The sequence below is a fragment of the Microplitis demolitor genome, chromosome 8 (genome assembly GCF_026212275.2).
Source record: "Microplitis demolitor isolate Queensland-Clemson2020A chromosome 8, iyMicDemo2.1a, whole genome shotgun sequence".
Taxonomy (NCBI): Eukaryota; Metazoa; Arthropoda; class Insecta; order Hymenoptera; family Braconidae; genus Microplitis; species Microplitis demolitor.
In genome coordinates, this window is record NC_068552.1 from 12088087 (window position 1) to 12101129 (window position 13043).

Genomic DNA, 13043 nt, shown 5'->3' on the forward strand with positions numbered 1-13043 from the left:
TGCCAACTGATAAAAATAAAATAGAAATTTAACTTACCAACAAAAACTAGTTAAATATTTATATGTATACTCCAAAAAGTGTAATTTAATATATTATTGACATATAAAACTATTTAAATGCTTATGATTAAATGAAAACTCAATACAAATATAAATAATCACTCGTACAAAAAAATTTAATCTTTTAATTTTTATTTTTTTTTCGTATTAATACAATTTAAAAATTTATTGTGGAGCTTTGCCACGACCAAATCCACCACGGAATTCAAGATCTGCGGTACCAGGACCAATATCAGCTTTCTTATCACCAGGAGCTGGAGGGCCACCTGGTCCACGCCTGTATCCAGCCCGGTCTTCTGCAGGTCTTGATGATTCGCTTTTGGATGCTGCAGGCCGTGGTCGGGATGTTTCTGGGCGAGGCTGCCTCTTCAATGTTGATGGAACAATTTCTGGTGGTAAATGAAGGTATCCACGGAGAAATTCAATACCCTCATTGGTAAGATACCAGTAGAAGTGTCGCCATGCGAACTGTTCCTTGACATATCCTCTGGATTTCAATGACTAATTAAACAAAATAATTATTTTATTATCAGTTCGTAACATCTTAATCTGCAGGTATAAACTGAACATTGAATAGTAATAACGATGTTTACTTTGAGAAGCTAATCAGAATAAATAATACTATGACAATATCTATTTCATGTAGAATTGAGTATTTCGAATTACAGTTTAAAATTTATAACAATAGATATTTATTGTCTAGATGAAAGTTTATAATAAATTATGAGCGTGAGTGTAGCTGACAGTCGAGTTAAATAAAATTTAAAAAATGCGCATTTGTAGAATTTAAGAATCAGTACGTGTATTTTTTTATTTTCATATTTTTAATTGTTTCCTTTAGTTATTTGTAATTCAAAGTTTGTCTCATATCTGCTACATTCACACTCATTCAAATTTAAATCTTGACTAAAAGTATCAAATCAAGTCTAGAATTAAAAGATAAAAAAAGTTGGATAGTTAGAAAGAAAATATGTAGTACATATTTATAAGTAATTTGTTTACTTGCATGGCCTTGATGACCTCAAGGTTTGGAATAGTTTCCAATTCCGGGTGTTTTGGTGCATGGTAATCTTTTTTTGCAACCATTACACCTTCTTTGAAAAGGTATTCATAGATTGCTACACGATTCTTCTTGGGCATCAACATCTAAAAATTGAAATATACAGATTAATACATCAATACATATTATTAAATACCATTATTATTAAAAATATAAATTTAAAACCATTAGACAATAAATATTTTTGTAAACACATGTAAGGAATTCACTTATTAATTTTAATTTAACATGATAGTGACATCAATTTGTTCGTGAGGTTGGCTTATCAAAGATTTACTTTAACAATTAAAATTTAAATCACCAGAATAAATTAAAAACGAAAACTCATATTTAATTTTAATAACATGATAAGTAAGAAATAAAATCTACGATGATATTTTTTTTTAAATAATGAAGGAAAATTTGTAGGTTATCTGCCAAAGTACACAATTTTTTACAATCAATATAATAACAAATTCATTTACAACTCAAAAATAAATTGTCACATAATAATATAACTAATGAAAAACATAAAAAAAAGTCTTACTTTTAATAAATATTGTAAGATGCACGAATTGCAAGTAGATTTTTACTAAAAAATTTGCTACAACAAACGTGCGGCGTTAGCGCAATCGTGTAAAAGGAATGTTTTCAAGCATTGACCCAAAACTATGTAATTTCTGTTCCGATGATCCAGTCGGTAATCCGATGACTCTTCTGTCCTTTTACATACAACGCCAACTTTTGCATCATCTCAAACTAATTTCCCATAAAAGAAATAAGGTTAATCGATAAAACAGACTATACAGATTTGACATTTATGTTTTTTCTATTTGTCAAAAGTAATTGATGATATCAGAAAAAAAAAATTGTTTATGAGAAATGTTATTAAGTAATAATTTTTAATAGCTACAAGTTAAAAATGTTTTTACTAAACAAGTATTGCGAAATATTTTTATTCGATAATTTTAATTTATCAATAACATTTTTATTATAATAATTTAACCATTTAATTATTTTTTAAAATTTAATTCAATTGAGTGACAAATGATCAAAATAATAAAATTATAAAAACTATTAAAATAATAAAAAAAATGTTGCCAGGAATTGGTTTGTTTGGTACAGGAAGTATAGTTCGTATGATAGTACCATTTTTACGAGAAAAAGGTTTTAAAATTGAAGCTTTATGGGGTCGTACGATTGCTGAAGCTGAACAAGTTGCTAAAGATCTTGACATAGCATTCCACACTAGTCGTATTGATGATGTATTACTTCGTAAAGATGTCGATCTTATATTTATTATGTGTTCACCAAATTTGCATGCACAGATAGCAGTAAAAGCATTGGGAATTGGTAAACATGTTGTGTGTGATAAACCTGCTGGATTGAGCCAGAGTGAGGCCTTGAAAATGGTTCGTGCTGCTCAGTATTATCCTTCATTAATAAGCATTGTGAATCATAGTCTGAGGTTTCTTCCAGCATTTGTAAAAATGAAAAATGCTTTAGATGATGGTTATCTAGGTGGTCCTGTTACAGTTATTGACATTAGAGTTCAAATGGGTAGTCTATTACGCAATGGTAATTAATTAAATAAAAGTAAAAACAATTATATTCATTTATTATTGAATCAAAAAATAATTTTATTGTACGTTAATTACAGCATATGATTGGCTTTGCGATGATACAATGGGTGGTGGTATCCTAGCACTTGTTGGAAGTCATGTCATAGACTTATTATTTCATTTATTAAATCAAAAAGCATCAAGAGTTCATGCTGTTGTTAGGACTTTTACACAAACAACAAATAATATAAATGGTATACGCCGTGTTACTTCGCCAGATTTTTGTTGCTTTCAAATAGAATTAACAGGAGGTACACTAGTAACAGCGACATTAAGTAATCATCTTCAAGGTCAATTAACACAAGAAGTTTTAATTTGTGGAGTTAATGGTCATTTACTTGTAAGAGGTGGTGATTTATATGGATGTCGTAATGAACAAGAAGAAATACTTTATCGTGATATTGAGTGTTTAAAAAATTCTTATCCAAATGTATCAGATTCAATACCACGACCGTACATTAAAGGATTAAAGAAAATGATTGAAGCACTGCGTGAAGCATTTCAACCGGTAGAAGACAAAAGAGGATGGATTAAAGAACCAGTATCACAAGCTGCTACATTTGAAGATGGTCTGTATATTCAAGCCGTTATTGATGCATTGAGACAAAGTAATAAACGACGTGAATGGACTAAAGTTACAATATTGACTGAAGAACCTGATCCGAATCCGCTTTTAAGTGCTGCAGTACGTGCTACTGCGATTTCAATTTAATTTTATAAACAAAAGAAAAAAAAACCACAGCAACGAAAAAAAAATATTTTAACGTTAACATAAACTTTTAGTTTATCCACATAGACAGTATTAATGATGTTTACTAACTTATTCGTTTAATTAATTAATAATCTAAATTATCGGGCAAATTAATAGAACAAAAATATTATTGTATGAGCAAACTCTTACATGGAATATTTGAAGATAATTTTAAAGCAGTGAGAAAAAAAAATTTATACAATTTTTCAATAATTAATTCATTCCAGTTTGCAATTATTTAATTTTCTAATCTATTATTTTTATATATAAAATATTAATGTGAATAATAATTGTAATAATACAGAGCTTGTAAAAGCAAAGAAAAAAAAGGAAATCGCTTCAAGTGTACAAATAATTATTTTTTTATTATTATTTTTTATCTTACTATTATTATTGTAAATTGAATGATCAGTATAATTATTTAAATGTGATTAAATTTTTTTTTGTCATTTTTATATGAGCATAGTTACGAAATAATACAACAATAATAGTTGCAATGTCGTCAGTATCACTTTTATAATATCGACCTAAAAAATTTTATTATACTCCATTTCCCGGAGAGAAAAAAAAATCAAACTTTAGATCGTTTACGTGCAATGGCATCTTCAACAGCCTTAAGTTGTTTGAGTAATTCTTCACGCCGTGAACTAGCTTTTTTAGCAGCTTTAGCTGCTGCTGCAGCAACACTTGCTTTAGTGTCCGAGATTGGTGATGACTCTAAAGGTCGTTTTTTACCGGCTATTGTTGCACTGCGATCAATTTTTTTAGGTGGTGGTATATTATTTTGTGGTTTAAGATTAAGTTTAACTAATTGGGGTTTCAAATTTATTATTTTTGCAGCTTCGTTATTTTTAGATGATTCTTTACGCGTTGAAGGTGAAATATTTTTTCTTCGTCTAACTTCAATTGACGATGATGATGAATAACTCGATTCACTTGAATCACTACTACTTCCACTACTCTCTGAACCAGAGCTACTGTGTGAAGATCTATAATAAATACATAAAAATAGTTAAATTGTTTTTAAAATAATTATAATTAAATAATATAAATATTAACCTAGATCGCGAACGACTTTTTATAACTTTAGCAACTGCAGCGGCGGCAAGTGCAGCTTTATCTCGGCTCTTTTCATGATGACGTGCTACAATCAAAGGACTGGGCGCTGGTGGATTTAGTCCAGCTCGTCGATGAAGGGTACCAGTTGGTGAAATGGAACCTTTAGGACCACCACGTGGAGATGGTGCCGGTGGATTCATCAACATCGCACCCCGTGATTGCGTCGTTGGTAAAGGATTAACAGCAGGAGGTGAAGGTGGAGGATATTTTCCTTTGGCATGGGTTCTGGTTCGGGCTGAGGGAGATGGGGAACGGGACCTGGACAAAGAGTCATAAGAGGAATAGCTACTGCGACTTGAACTACGACTGGAGCTAAAAATATTAGCCAGTTATGTTTGATTTTTCTTTCATGATAAAATTAAAATTTTTTAACTTTTATTATAAATTTAACCCTTTATATTAAATATTTTACCTTGTGCTTGAATATGATGACCCGGATGAATAAGATTGTCTTCTAGGTCGTCGAGAAGATGGATTACGACGTACGGTACTGGGTGATTTACGTCTCATCCATGGATCAGCCCATTCATCTCCACGTCCACGTTCTACTGGTGGTGGTTCTTCCTCTCGCCAAGGTTTAGCAACTGGGATTCTTTCAACAATCACTTCCCTAGATGGTTTCTTATGTTTCTTTTCATACTTTTCATAATATTCACGCTCTCTATCACGTTCTCGTTCACGTTCACGCATTGGTGGTGGAGACAAAGAGTGAGGAGCACCACGTGGTATAACATGATGTTCAACGCGTTCTCTGTACTCTGGTCCAGCAGGACGTGGGTCAACTTTGTACTGAACTCTCCGGTAATACTCAGGAGGGCCTGAGGGTGGATAGGAATAACCTTCTGGCTCATCATAAACTTCTGGTGTCATACGTGGATGTGGAACTCTTCGAGGTGGAGCTTCTCGTGGAGGCCATCTTTCAACTGGTGGCTCGGCTGGACTCATTGGTCTTACGTAATATCCTGCTTCACGATCCACATCTTCTTGACCAAGACTGAGATTCATTTTTTTTTCTTCAAAATCCATATCAGATTCTTTGCGCTTATTTGCTTTACGCATCATTTCTTTAGCATGACGAAGACCACGTTCCCAAGCTGATTCAGATGGAAATTCTTCACCACCTTTTGGTGGATGATGAACAGGTGGATAACCTGGCATTGGTCGTATATTTGGTCGTTCAACGTGAGGCCGAAAATCGTGAGGACCACTGGGATGTGGTGGATAAGTCATTGGTCTTACCATATCAAACATCGTATAATTACCTTTATCAGTAACACCAGGATGAAGAAAACGACAACTCACACCCCATGTACATTGTCCACGATTGTAAAAACGACAAACTGGCCGTGGTTCTGTTTCTTCTGGACGTGCATCATCACCATCACTTAATTCACCTTCTTCAAGTTCAGATTCAACTTTTTCACCATCTTCAGTGTCTTCTTTACCATTCTCATCATTTATTTCACCAGCTTCTATTGATATGTCTTTATCTTTAGGATCTTTGTCTTTAGAGTCTTTATCTTTATCTTTTGTATCTTTAAATTCTTTAGAGGGTACCTCAGATTCAGCATCTTCACGATCATCTTTCCACTGTTCCTCAGCTTCAAAATCAAGCTGTTCACTTTCTTCAGCAATATTAACTGATACTTTTTCTTCTTTATCTTCTTTTTGCTCTTCTGTGCGTAAATGATTTGATTCTTGATCATTACTTTTATCACGACTCTGTTCAGCCTCTTCAACACCATCCATACTATCAAGATCTGAAACATCTGACAAATCTTCTCCGTGTGTCATTGGTGCTGGTTTTGACTTTAGCTCTGGCTCATCATCAATATCACCATCTGATATTTGTTCTCCATCTAAATCATTATAAGAATCACTTTTTCGTTCAGATTTATCATTTGGAGATCGTTTTCGATGTATACGCTCATTTGTTGTAGATTCTCGACCAGACTTAGAAGACTTGGGTGAGCTTTGTCCAGAAGCTGGTGATTTAGGCGAACTGCGTCCTGATAATAATGATTTAGGTGAACTGTCTCTTGATTCTGAATTTCTGGGAGATTTTGGTGATTGTGGTGATTGCGGTGATCGTGGTGAAGGTGGATCAGACTCAAATGATTTAGGAGTATCTCTATCATTTTGCGGTGATTTTGGGGAACTTGGACCGATAAGAGGTCTATAAGAGTCGGAATTTTTAATTGGAGACGCAGGTGGTGAACTACGATCAGATCTCGGTGAATCAATGTAATTACCGGAATGATAAGATTTTGGAGATAAACTACCGGACTTAATAGAACTACGTCTCGAACGAGAAGATTTTGGAGATCGTGGCGATCGTGGAGATCTTGGCGATTGATGAGATTGAGATGATTGCGGTGATGCAGGCTCACTAGGTGACTTTGGAGATCTTTCTCTGGGTGACAATGGAGATGCCGGTGGAGAGCATGGACTCTTGACACGAGGTGAAGACGGAGCTGAACTCATTGGTGATTTTGGACTTGATTTATGACCATAACGTGGTGATACATCATCACCGCCAGGTGGAGTTTTTCGTCCACGATGACCTTCATAGCCATCTGAAGAATTCTCAGAACCAGAATCTGACATGCTGGAACTTTACTTTAGCCTGTAAAATAGATAAAGCCATTTTAAAAAATAGATTTATTAAATTTACGTTGGCTGAAGAAAGCCTCGGTATACTAAAACCGAACAAGTTAGTGTGCTCTGATATTATTATACGAAATAATGAAAATATAAATTATTACAATAATATAATTAAAATTGGAAGAAAAAAAAATGAAAAAAAAAAAAAGAATTATTTTTTATGGCAATAAAATTTATCATTATTTTTATGCGATCAAACCTACGAAAGGATCGCACCAACGTGTCTATACGTCGTAACCGACGAATAAAACTTACCTGTGTCGAATAATGCTCGTGCAGTACTTGTTCTTGAGGACGCAACACGCGCTATTCCCAACACTTTAAATATTTTACGACACATCAAAAACCCGGACTTTGATTTTTTTTTTTTTTTTTTTTTTTTTTTTTTTTTTTTTCCGATACTTTTTAATCCATTGCATTACTTAGTTATTTAAGATACTTTAACTATTTTATATTGTACTTTAAAACTCGACGTGTTGACATTATATTTTTTGACACATAACGACGGCAAGAACATTATGTTCTTTTATTATTACTTATTTATTTTATATTTGTAAACTTTCGCGTAAAACAAACTTTTGTCGTTACTTTACGTTACATTACGTACTTTTTTTTGTGAAACTGAGTTTATGTGTGCATATATATATATTTTTTTGTTACTTTATTTTTCTGTTTACTTTACTTATAACTTTATTACAATTTCGAACACAACACAAAGAAAAAAAAAACTTTTTTTTTTAACTTTTAAACTTTTTGGGTACTGCACTAGAGCAAGTAAACTTTTTTTTTACCTGAAAAAATTTGGTTTGGACATACTGGTAAAGAGACAGGTTGAAATAATAGCTAATTCTAAATGATTGTAACTTTTTTTTTTTTGTTTAAAAAAAAAAAATTTATTCTTAACATATACTCTTTTTTCTTTTATTTATTTTTTTTTTTATAATTAATTCAAATTTACGATAGTAATTTTTTTTTTGTTTAAAGAATAAATATAAATAAACAAATTTGAAAATTATATTGATTAAGTTTACATTGAATTGACTATTTATGTTTCTAATAAAATTGATTTATTAAGTGGAGATCATACTTAAGAAAACAAATGACAAACGTGCAAGGTATGTGTAACTCTAATACTTATTATCAAGTGGACGATTGTAACTTAACTCCTCCTGATATATGTTATCAGCTAGAAATTGAATCATAATTCTAACAATTCTTTCGATGTTATATAAAATAACAACCATAAATTTAATATTCAATGGTTTAAATTATTCAAGGATTAATGTGAATTTACATGGAATTTATTGGAAATTTAAGAAAATTTTATTATTATTATAAAGACAAATATTGCAATAAATATCTCACCTTTTTTTGGTCTTGACGCCCGATATAAAAAGATTGAATTATTGAAATGAAAATCTGTCCAGGATTGCAGAAATTTCATTAAAAAATGATTATTTTATTTTTCGTAATTGTATGCGTTGAATCCTCCAAGGCCAATAAACCAACGACAGGTAGCCTTAGACTGGTCAAATTATTAGAGAAGTTTCCTGAATGTTTATTTCTGCTTTTTTATCGTCTCCTTCTTTACAAGCGGTTGTATATTTAGTTAATTCATAAGTCCTTATAAAAAAAAATAAATAAGCAATGTTAAATAGCTAATAATATGATGGAAAAACACAGCAATTATAAAGTGAAAAAAAAAAAAAGATGTAATAGTTAAGTGCAAAATGGATATATACATACTGATCTGATACTATAAGATGGATTGTAGTACAAACCCTTAAATAAACAATGTTACCAAGTTAAGAAACTTTTATTTTATAATGACAATTGATGACGAAATAAAAAATAATGAAATATTGAAATTCAAGATGGCGTGTAAATCGATTTTATGTGGTATTGTTGATTGTTCCATGTCGCTGCTGGTTGGTTGCTGCTATTTTAAATAAACGCCATCTTTTGTTAAGTGAAATAAATAATTATTTTTCTTGTTTTTTTTTGTCTTTTTCGTTATAACAAACGTGTCGTAGGTGGTTCTATTAAAATTTCTCAGGATCAATGATTGAATCGATATAGCAGCAGCTGCTTGTTACGAAAGTTGGGTTCGGCTGTATTGGTGTGGTGGTTCTGTATACTTTTCTTTCTGATTTGGTCTTTGGTCTTGCCCTCTTGGCCCAAAGTAGATAGTAATTCTTGATGGTTAGACTCTTATTAATTATTATCATTTAATATATTTAATAAATTAGTCAACATAATAAATCCTTATTATAAAATGGCTGTTGCTGCTAGGGCACTTTCAAAATTGACAGGTAAGTTTTATATATTTATTGATAGTTATTTTTTTTATTTTAAATTAAATAAATAAAAATAATCAAACTTTAACGATTGATACTTTGCCCCAGTGATCTTGTGCAAGTCCTTCAAGTTTGCTTGTCTGCCAATTGATATACATTTTTTTTAAATTATTTATTTTTTATGATTAATTTGTTTTAATTGGCAGTTATCATTTACGCTATATATAGAACAATAAAGATTTCTGTACCTATACGAAAATTTAATTATTATATAAGAAAGGACACTAAGTTTAAAAAAATATTGTCGTAATAATTTATTAATTAGTACTGTTTAATTTATTAATTAAATAAATGATTAATTTATAAATTTTCATTTATAGTTTTTAGACAATTTGTATTGCAGTAGTTGATGATGTAACTTTTATTTACTATTTGTTGTTTTTTTCTCTTCTTCTATTTCATCCGTCATCTATGTCATCAATCTATTTGCTTTGTGCTCCTATTCGGGATCCTATTTGAGATGTTCATGACCTCGTTCACTAAATACCCAAGTACATCATTTCCACGGTCCTCACCTTGAAAAAACAATAAACATTTTAACCTTAATCCATTACTCTATTTATATAATTAAATTAAAAAAACAATCATTTTTTTTCTTTATCAATTGTTGTATGAAAAATTTAATTCAAATGGTCAATTAAAATATTTATTTACGTTATAGTAAGAAGACCAAGCGGTTTGTTAGCTACTCAAGTAAGATTTAATTATACGGAAACGAGAAAAAACTTGAAAATTAATTCAAATACTAAAGTAATATGTCAAGGATTTACTGGTAAGCAAGGAACGTTTCATTGTCAACAAGCTATAGACTATGGAACCAAAATTGTTGGTGGTGTTAGCCCAAAAAAAGCTGGTACCGAACATCTTGGTAAACCAGTATTCAAGACAGTTAAAGAGGTAATCTTTTTTTTTATGCAACTATCAAGTAATTATGGACAAGTTAATGTATTTAAATTATAATTAACTAATTTATAAATTTTATTATTAGGCAAAAGAAGCTACTGGAGCCGATGCTTCTGTAATTTATGTTCCACCTCCAGCGGCTGCTGCTGCAATCATGGAAGCACTTGACGCCGAGATGCCCTTGATTGTATGTATTACTGAAGGTATTCCTCAACACGACATGGTTAAAGTCAAGCGACGTTTATTAGAACAAAATAAATCACGTTTGATTGGACCGAATTGTCCTGGTATCATAGCACCTGAACAAGTGAGTAATTAAAATTATATAATCTTATTCAAATTTATTTTGGCATAAATTATTATTATTATAAATCATTAATTAATAATTGGTGATTATTATTAAATATTTATTTGTAGTGTAAAATTGGAATTATGCCAGGGCATATTCATCAGAAGGGAAAAATCGGTATTGTTTCGAGGTCCGGAACTTTAACCTATGAGGCTGTGAATCAAACAACACTTACAGGCCTTGGGCAATCACTTTGTGTTGGTATTGGAGGTGATCCATTCAACGGTACTGATTTTATTGATTGCTTGGAAGTATTCATTAATGATCCGGCTACCGCTGGAATTATCATGATTGGAGAAATTGGAGGCAGTGCCGAGGAATCAGCTGCTGAATATCTTGTTCAGCATAATAGTGTTAGTTGATTTCTAAAAATATCATTATCTTCTTTTGTTTAATACTTGATAGATAAAGATTTTTTTTTTAGGGCCCAAATGCTAAACCTGTAGTATCATTCATTGCTGGAATTACCGCACCACCTGGACGTAGAATGGGCCACGCTGGAGCTATCATTTCTGGGGGCAAAGGAGGGGCTCAAGATAAAATTAACGCACTCGAGAAGGTAAATTATACGGGTTACTGTTTAATAAAATAATTAAATATTTAAATAACTTTTCTATAATCATAATTTAATATAATATTCATTGTCCTTTTCAGGCTGGTGTTATAGTAACGAGAAGTCCCGCTCAAATGGGCCGTGAATTGTTAAAAGAAATGACACGTCTTGGTCTTCACTCAAACTAATAAATCAAGACTTACCTGTAAAATATTGTAGTCCTATTTGTCCTAATATCTCTTAAATTAGTAACTAATTATCTTTATCGTTTGAAAAAATAACAAACGAAAAAAAAAAAATTATTGATATAAGGACGAATGTTGACGCAATTTTCAAGTTTAAAATAAATAGATTCAATACGTTAAAATATTTTGAAAGTATATATTAAATTAATGTGTCAACAAACTCAATCCATATAATATAATTAAAACAACATAATTATTAATAATATTAATTATAATAATAATAATAATAATAATAATATATTAATTATTAATAATAAAAATTGTACAGTGTTTAAATCCTTATTGGATTATAATATGTTGAAAGTAATTCAATAATGTAGTTTCACGCTTCTTATTAAAAACAAAAATAAAAAAAGTGGAACTTTATTTAAGCCATTGAAAAAAAAAATTAATAACTAATATAATTTAACATATTTAATTTGATATTATCGCGATTCATTTATTAAAAAGAGCATGTTTCTATAAAATGTTATCAAATCACAATGCGCTTGTTGTAAGTAATGTTGAAAAATAAAAAAAATAAAACTTAAATACTTTAAAGAATTATTAATTTTTAAGAGAGTAAGTGAATGTTATGAGAAACCCATTATGTCGTCAATTATCTTGGCAATCTTTGGGCTTTTATCATCTACAAATTTTTCCAATTGTGATAAATGCATTGTTTTACAGACTTGTAAAAGTGTATCACATGTGCATTGGAACAAATGTTTGTCTTTGTGTAATTGTTCAGCAAGTTCTGATTGATGATTATCCATTAATAAATCATTTGTCACAACAATAAGTGGTTTATTTGCCTCTAAAGCTTCTAAACAGCTGCCAGCACCAGCATGACTAATTATTAAATCTGCGGATTTCATGTATTCGTTGATTGACGGTTTCAAATTAAACATTTCAATATTATTAAAACCACATCTTGGAGTACAATCTGGCATTAAATTCGTATTACCAATTTGTAAAATTAAATAGCTATATCCTCTTTTATTTAGTTCCTATAATAATTATTACCATCATTAATTAATAATGTTAAGCAATTGAAAATTGATCATTTTTACCATTAAAATATCATCTTTCATAACAGTTTCTATTAATTTATCAAATTTTGTAGTTCCAACGGTGACAAAAATCGTCATAGCAGCTTTCATTTTAAAAGAATTAAGATTAGATAAAAATAATTTTATCGTAAATTCTAAATTATTATCAGTTCTTAATTTTAATAATCTATGTCATCATCTTACGTGTCACAATAAGTGATAAATTCATAAAAAACACGTGAACATTTGTGGGTAAAAGTATAAATTATATTTTTTTTTCTTGATTGAAAATCTAGACACCGTAGTTGTTGACGCTCAACAAATTTTTATTTCTTGACATTGGTAACTCT

At 30.6% G+C, this 13043-nt stretch overlaps 5 protein-coding genes across 7 annotated transcripts; 2 read left to right on the plus strand and 3 right to left on the minus strand.

The window, feature by feature from the left end:
- Positions 1-171: 171 nt before the first annotated feature.
- Positions 172-1758, minus strand: LOC103579002 (40S ribosomal protein S10). The gene is made up of 3 exons (XM_008560276.3): positions 1647-1758; positions 1063-1206; positions 172-561 (listed from the first exon to the last, which is right to left on the minus strand). Exons 2-3 carry the CDS (start codon positions 1204-1206, stop codon positions 226-228), a joined length of 480 nt encoding a protein of 159 aa, XP_008558498.1. The 5' UTR covers positions 1647-1758; the 3' UTR covers positions 172-225.
- Positions 1759-1942: 184 nt separating this feature from the next.
- LOC103579000 (glucose-fructose oxidoreductase domain-containing protein 2) lies at positions 1943-3724 on the plus strand. Its single transcript, XM_008560275.2, has 2 exons — positions 1943-2677; positions 2760-3724. The coding sequence occupies exons 1-2, from the start codon at positions 2194-2196 to the stop codon at positions 3431-3433; spliced, it is 1158 nt and encodes a 385-aa protein (XP_008558497.1). The 5' UTR covers positions 1943-2193; the 3' UTR covers positions 3434-3724.
- An 86-nt stretch (positions 3725-3810) lies between these two features.
- LOC103578999 (zinc finger CCCH domain-containing protein 18) lies at positions 3811-9086 on the minus strand. Of its 3 annotated transcripts, none has more exons than XM_053741485.1 (5): positions 9002-9086; positions 8621-8878; positions 5004-7217; positions 4532-4903; positions 3811-4461 (listed from the first exon to the last, which is right to left on the minus strand). In XM_053741485.1, the coding sequence occupies exons 3-5, from the start codon at positions 7196-7198 to the stop codon at positions 4044-4046; spliced, it is 2985 nt and encodes a 994-aa protein (XP_053597460.1). In that variant the 5' UTR covers positions 7199-7217; positions 8621-8878; positions 9002-9086; the 3' UTR covers positions 3811-4043. The 3 variants fall into 3 exon arrangements, with proteins under 3 accessions (XP_053597460.1, XP_053597461.1, XP_053597459.1); XM_053741486.1 differs by lacking the exon at positions 9002-9086 and adding an exon at positions 7511-8046 and having other exon boundaries at positions 8621-8989; XM_053741484.1 differs by lacking the exon at positions 9002-9086 and having other exon boundaries at positions 8621-8989.
- A 246-nt stretch (positions 9087-9332) lies between these two features.
- On the plus strand, positions 9333-12195 carry LOC103578998 (succinate--CoA ligase [ADP/GDP-forming] subunit alpha, mitochondrial). Its single transcript, XM_008560271.3, has 6 exons — positions 9333-9567; positions 10274-10509; positions 10601-10822; positions 10933-11217; positions 11289-11423; positions 11519-12195. The coding sequence occupies exons 1-6, from the start codon at positions 9531-9533 to the stop codon at positions 11603-11605; spliced, it is 1002 nt and encodes a 333-aa protein (XP_008558493.1). The 5' UTR covers positions 9333-9530; the 3' UTR covers positions 11606-12195.
- Positions 12196-12229: 34 nt separating this feature from the next.
- LOC103578996 (UDP-N-acetylglucosamine transferase subunit ALG13 homolog) lies at positions 12230-13004 on the minus strand. The gene is made up of 2 exons (XM_008560269.3): positions 12715-13004; positions 12230-12651 (listed from the first exon to the last, which is right to left on the minus strand). The coding sequence occupies exons 1-2, from the start codon at positions 12802-12804 to the stop codon at positions 12235-12237; spliced, it is 507 nt and encodes a 168-aa protein (XP_008558491.1). The 5' UTR covers positions 12805-13004; the 3' UTR covers positions 12230-12234.
- Positions 13005-13043: the final 39 nt, after the last annotated feature.

Coding starts and splice junctions, on each gene's coding strand:
- LOC103579002 (XM_008560276.3), bottom strand. CDS start 1,206: ATGTTGATGCCCAAGAAGAATCGTGTAGCAATCTATGAATACCTTTTC. Junction 562..1,062: donor AGGTCATCAAGGCCATGCAA/GTAAACAAATTA, acceptor TTGTTTAATTAG/TCATTGAAATCCAGAGGATA.
- LOC103579000 (XM_008560275.2), top strand. CDS start 2,194: ATGTTGCCAGGAATTGGTTTGTTTGGTACAGGAAGTATAGTTCGTATG. Junction 2,678..2,759: donor GGGTAGTCTATTACGCAATG/GTAATTAATTAA, acceptor CGTTAATTACAG/CATATGATTGGCTTTGCGAT.
- LOC103578999 (XM_053741485.1), bottom strand. CDS start 7,198: ATGTCAGATTCTGGTTCTGAGAATTCTTCAGATGGCTATGAAGGTCAT. Junction 4,904..5,003: donor TCATCATATTCAAGCACAAG/GTAAAATATTTA, acceptor TAATATTTTTAG/CTCCAGTCGTAGTTCAAGTC. Junction 4,462..4,531: donor AAAAGTCGTTCGCGATCTAG/GTTAATATTTAT, acceptor TATTTATTATAG/ATCTTCACACAGTAGCTCTG.
- LOC103578998 (XM_008560271.3), top strand. CDS start 9,531: ATGGCTGTTGCTGCTAGGGCACTTTCAAAATTGACAG. Junction 9,568..10,273: donor GGCACTTTCAAAATTGACAG/GTAAGTTTTATA, acceptor TTTACGTTATAG/TAAGAAGACCAAGCGGTTTG. Junction 10,823..10,932: donor GTATCATAGCACCTGAACAA/GTGAGTAATTAA, acceptor ATTTATTTGTAG/TGTAAAATTGGAATTATGCC.
- LOC103578996 (XM_008560269.3), bottom strand. CDS start 12,804: ATGAAAGCTGCTATGACGATTTTTGTCACCGTTGGAACTACAAAATTT. Junction 12,652..12,714: donor TGAAAGATGATATTTTAATG/GTAAAAATGATC, acceptor TAATTATTATAG/GAACTAAATAAAAGAGGATA.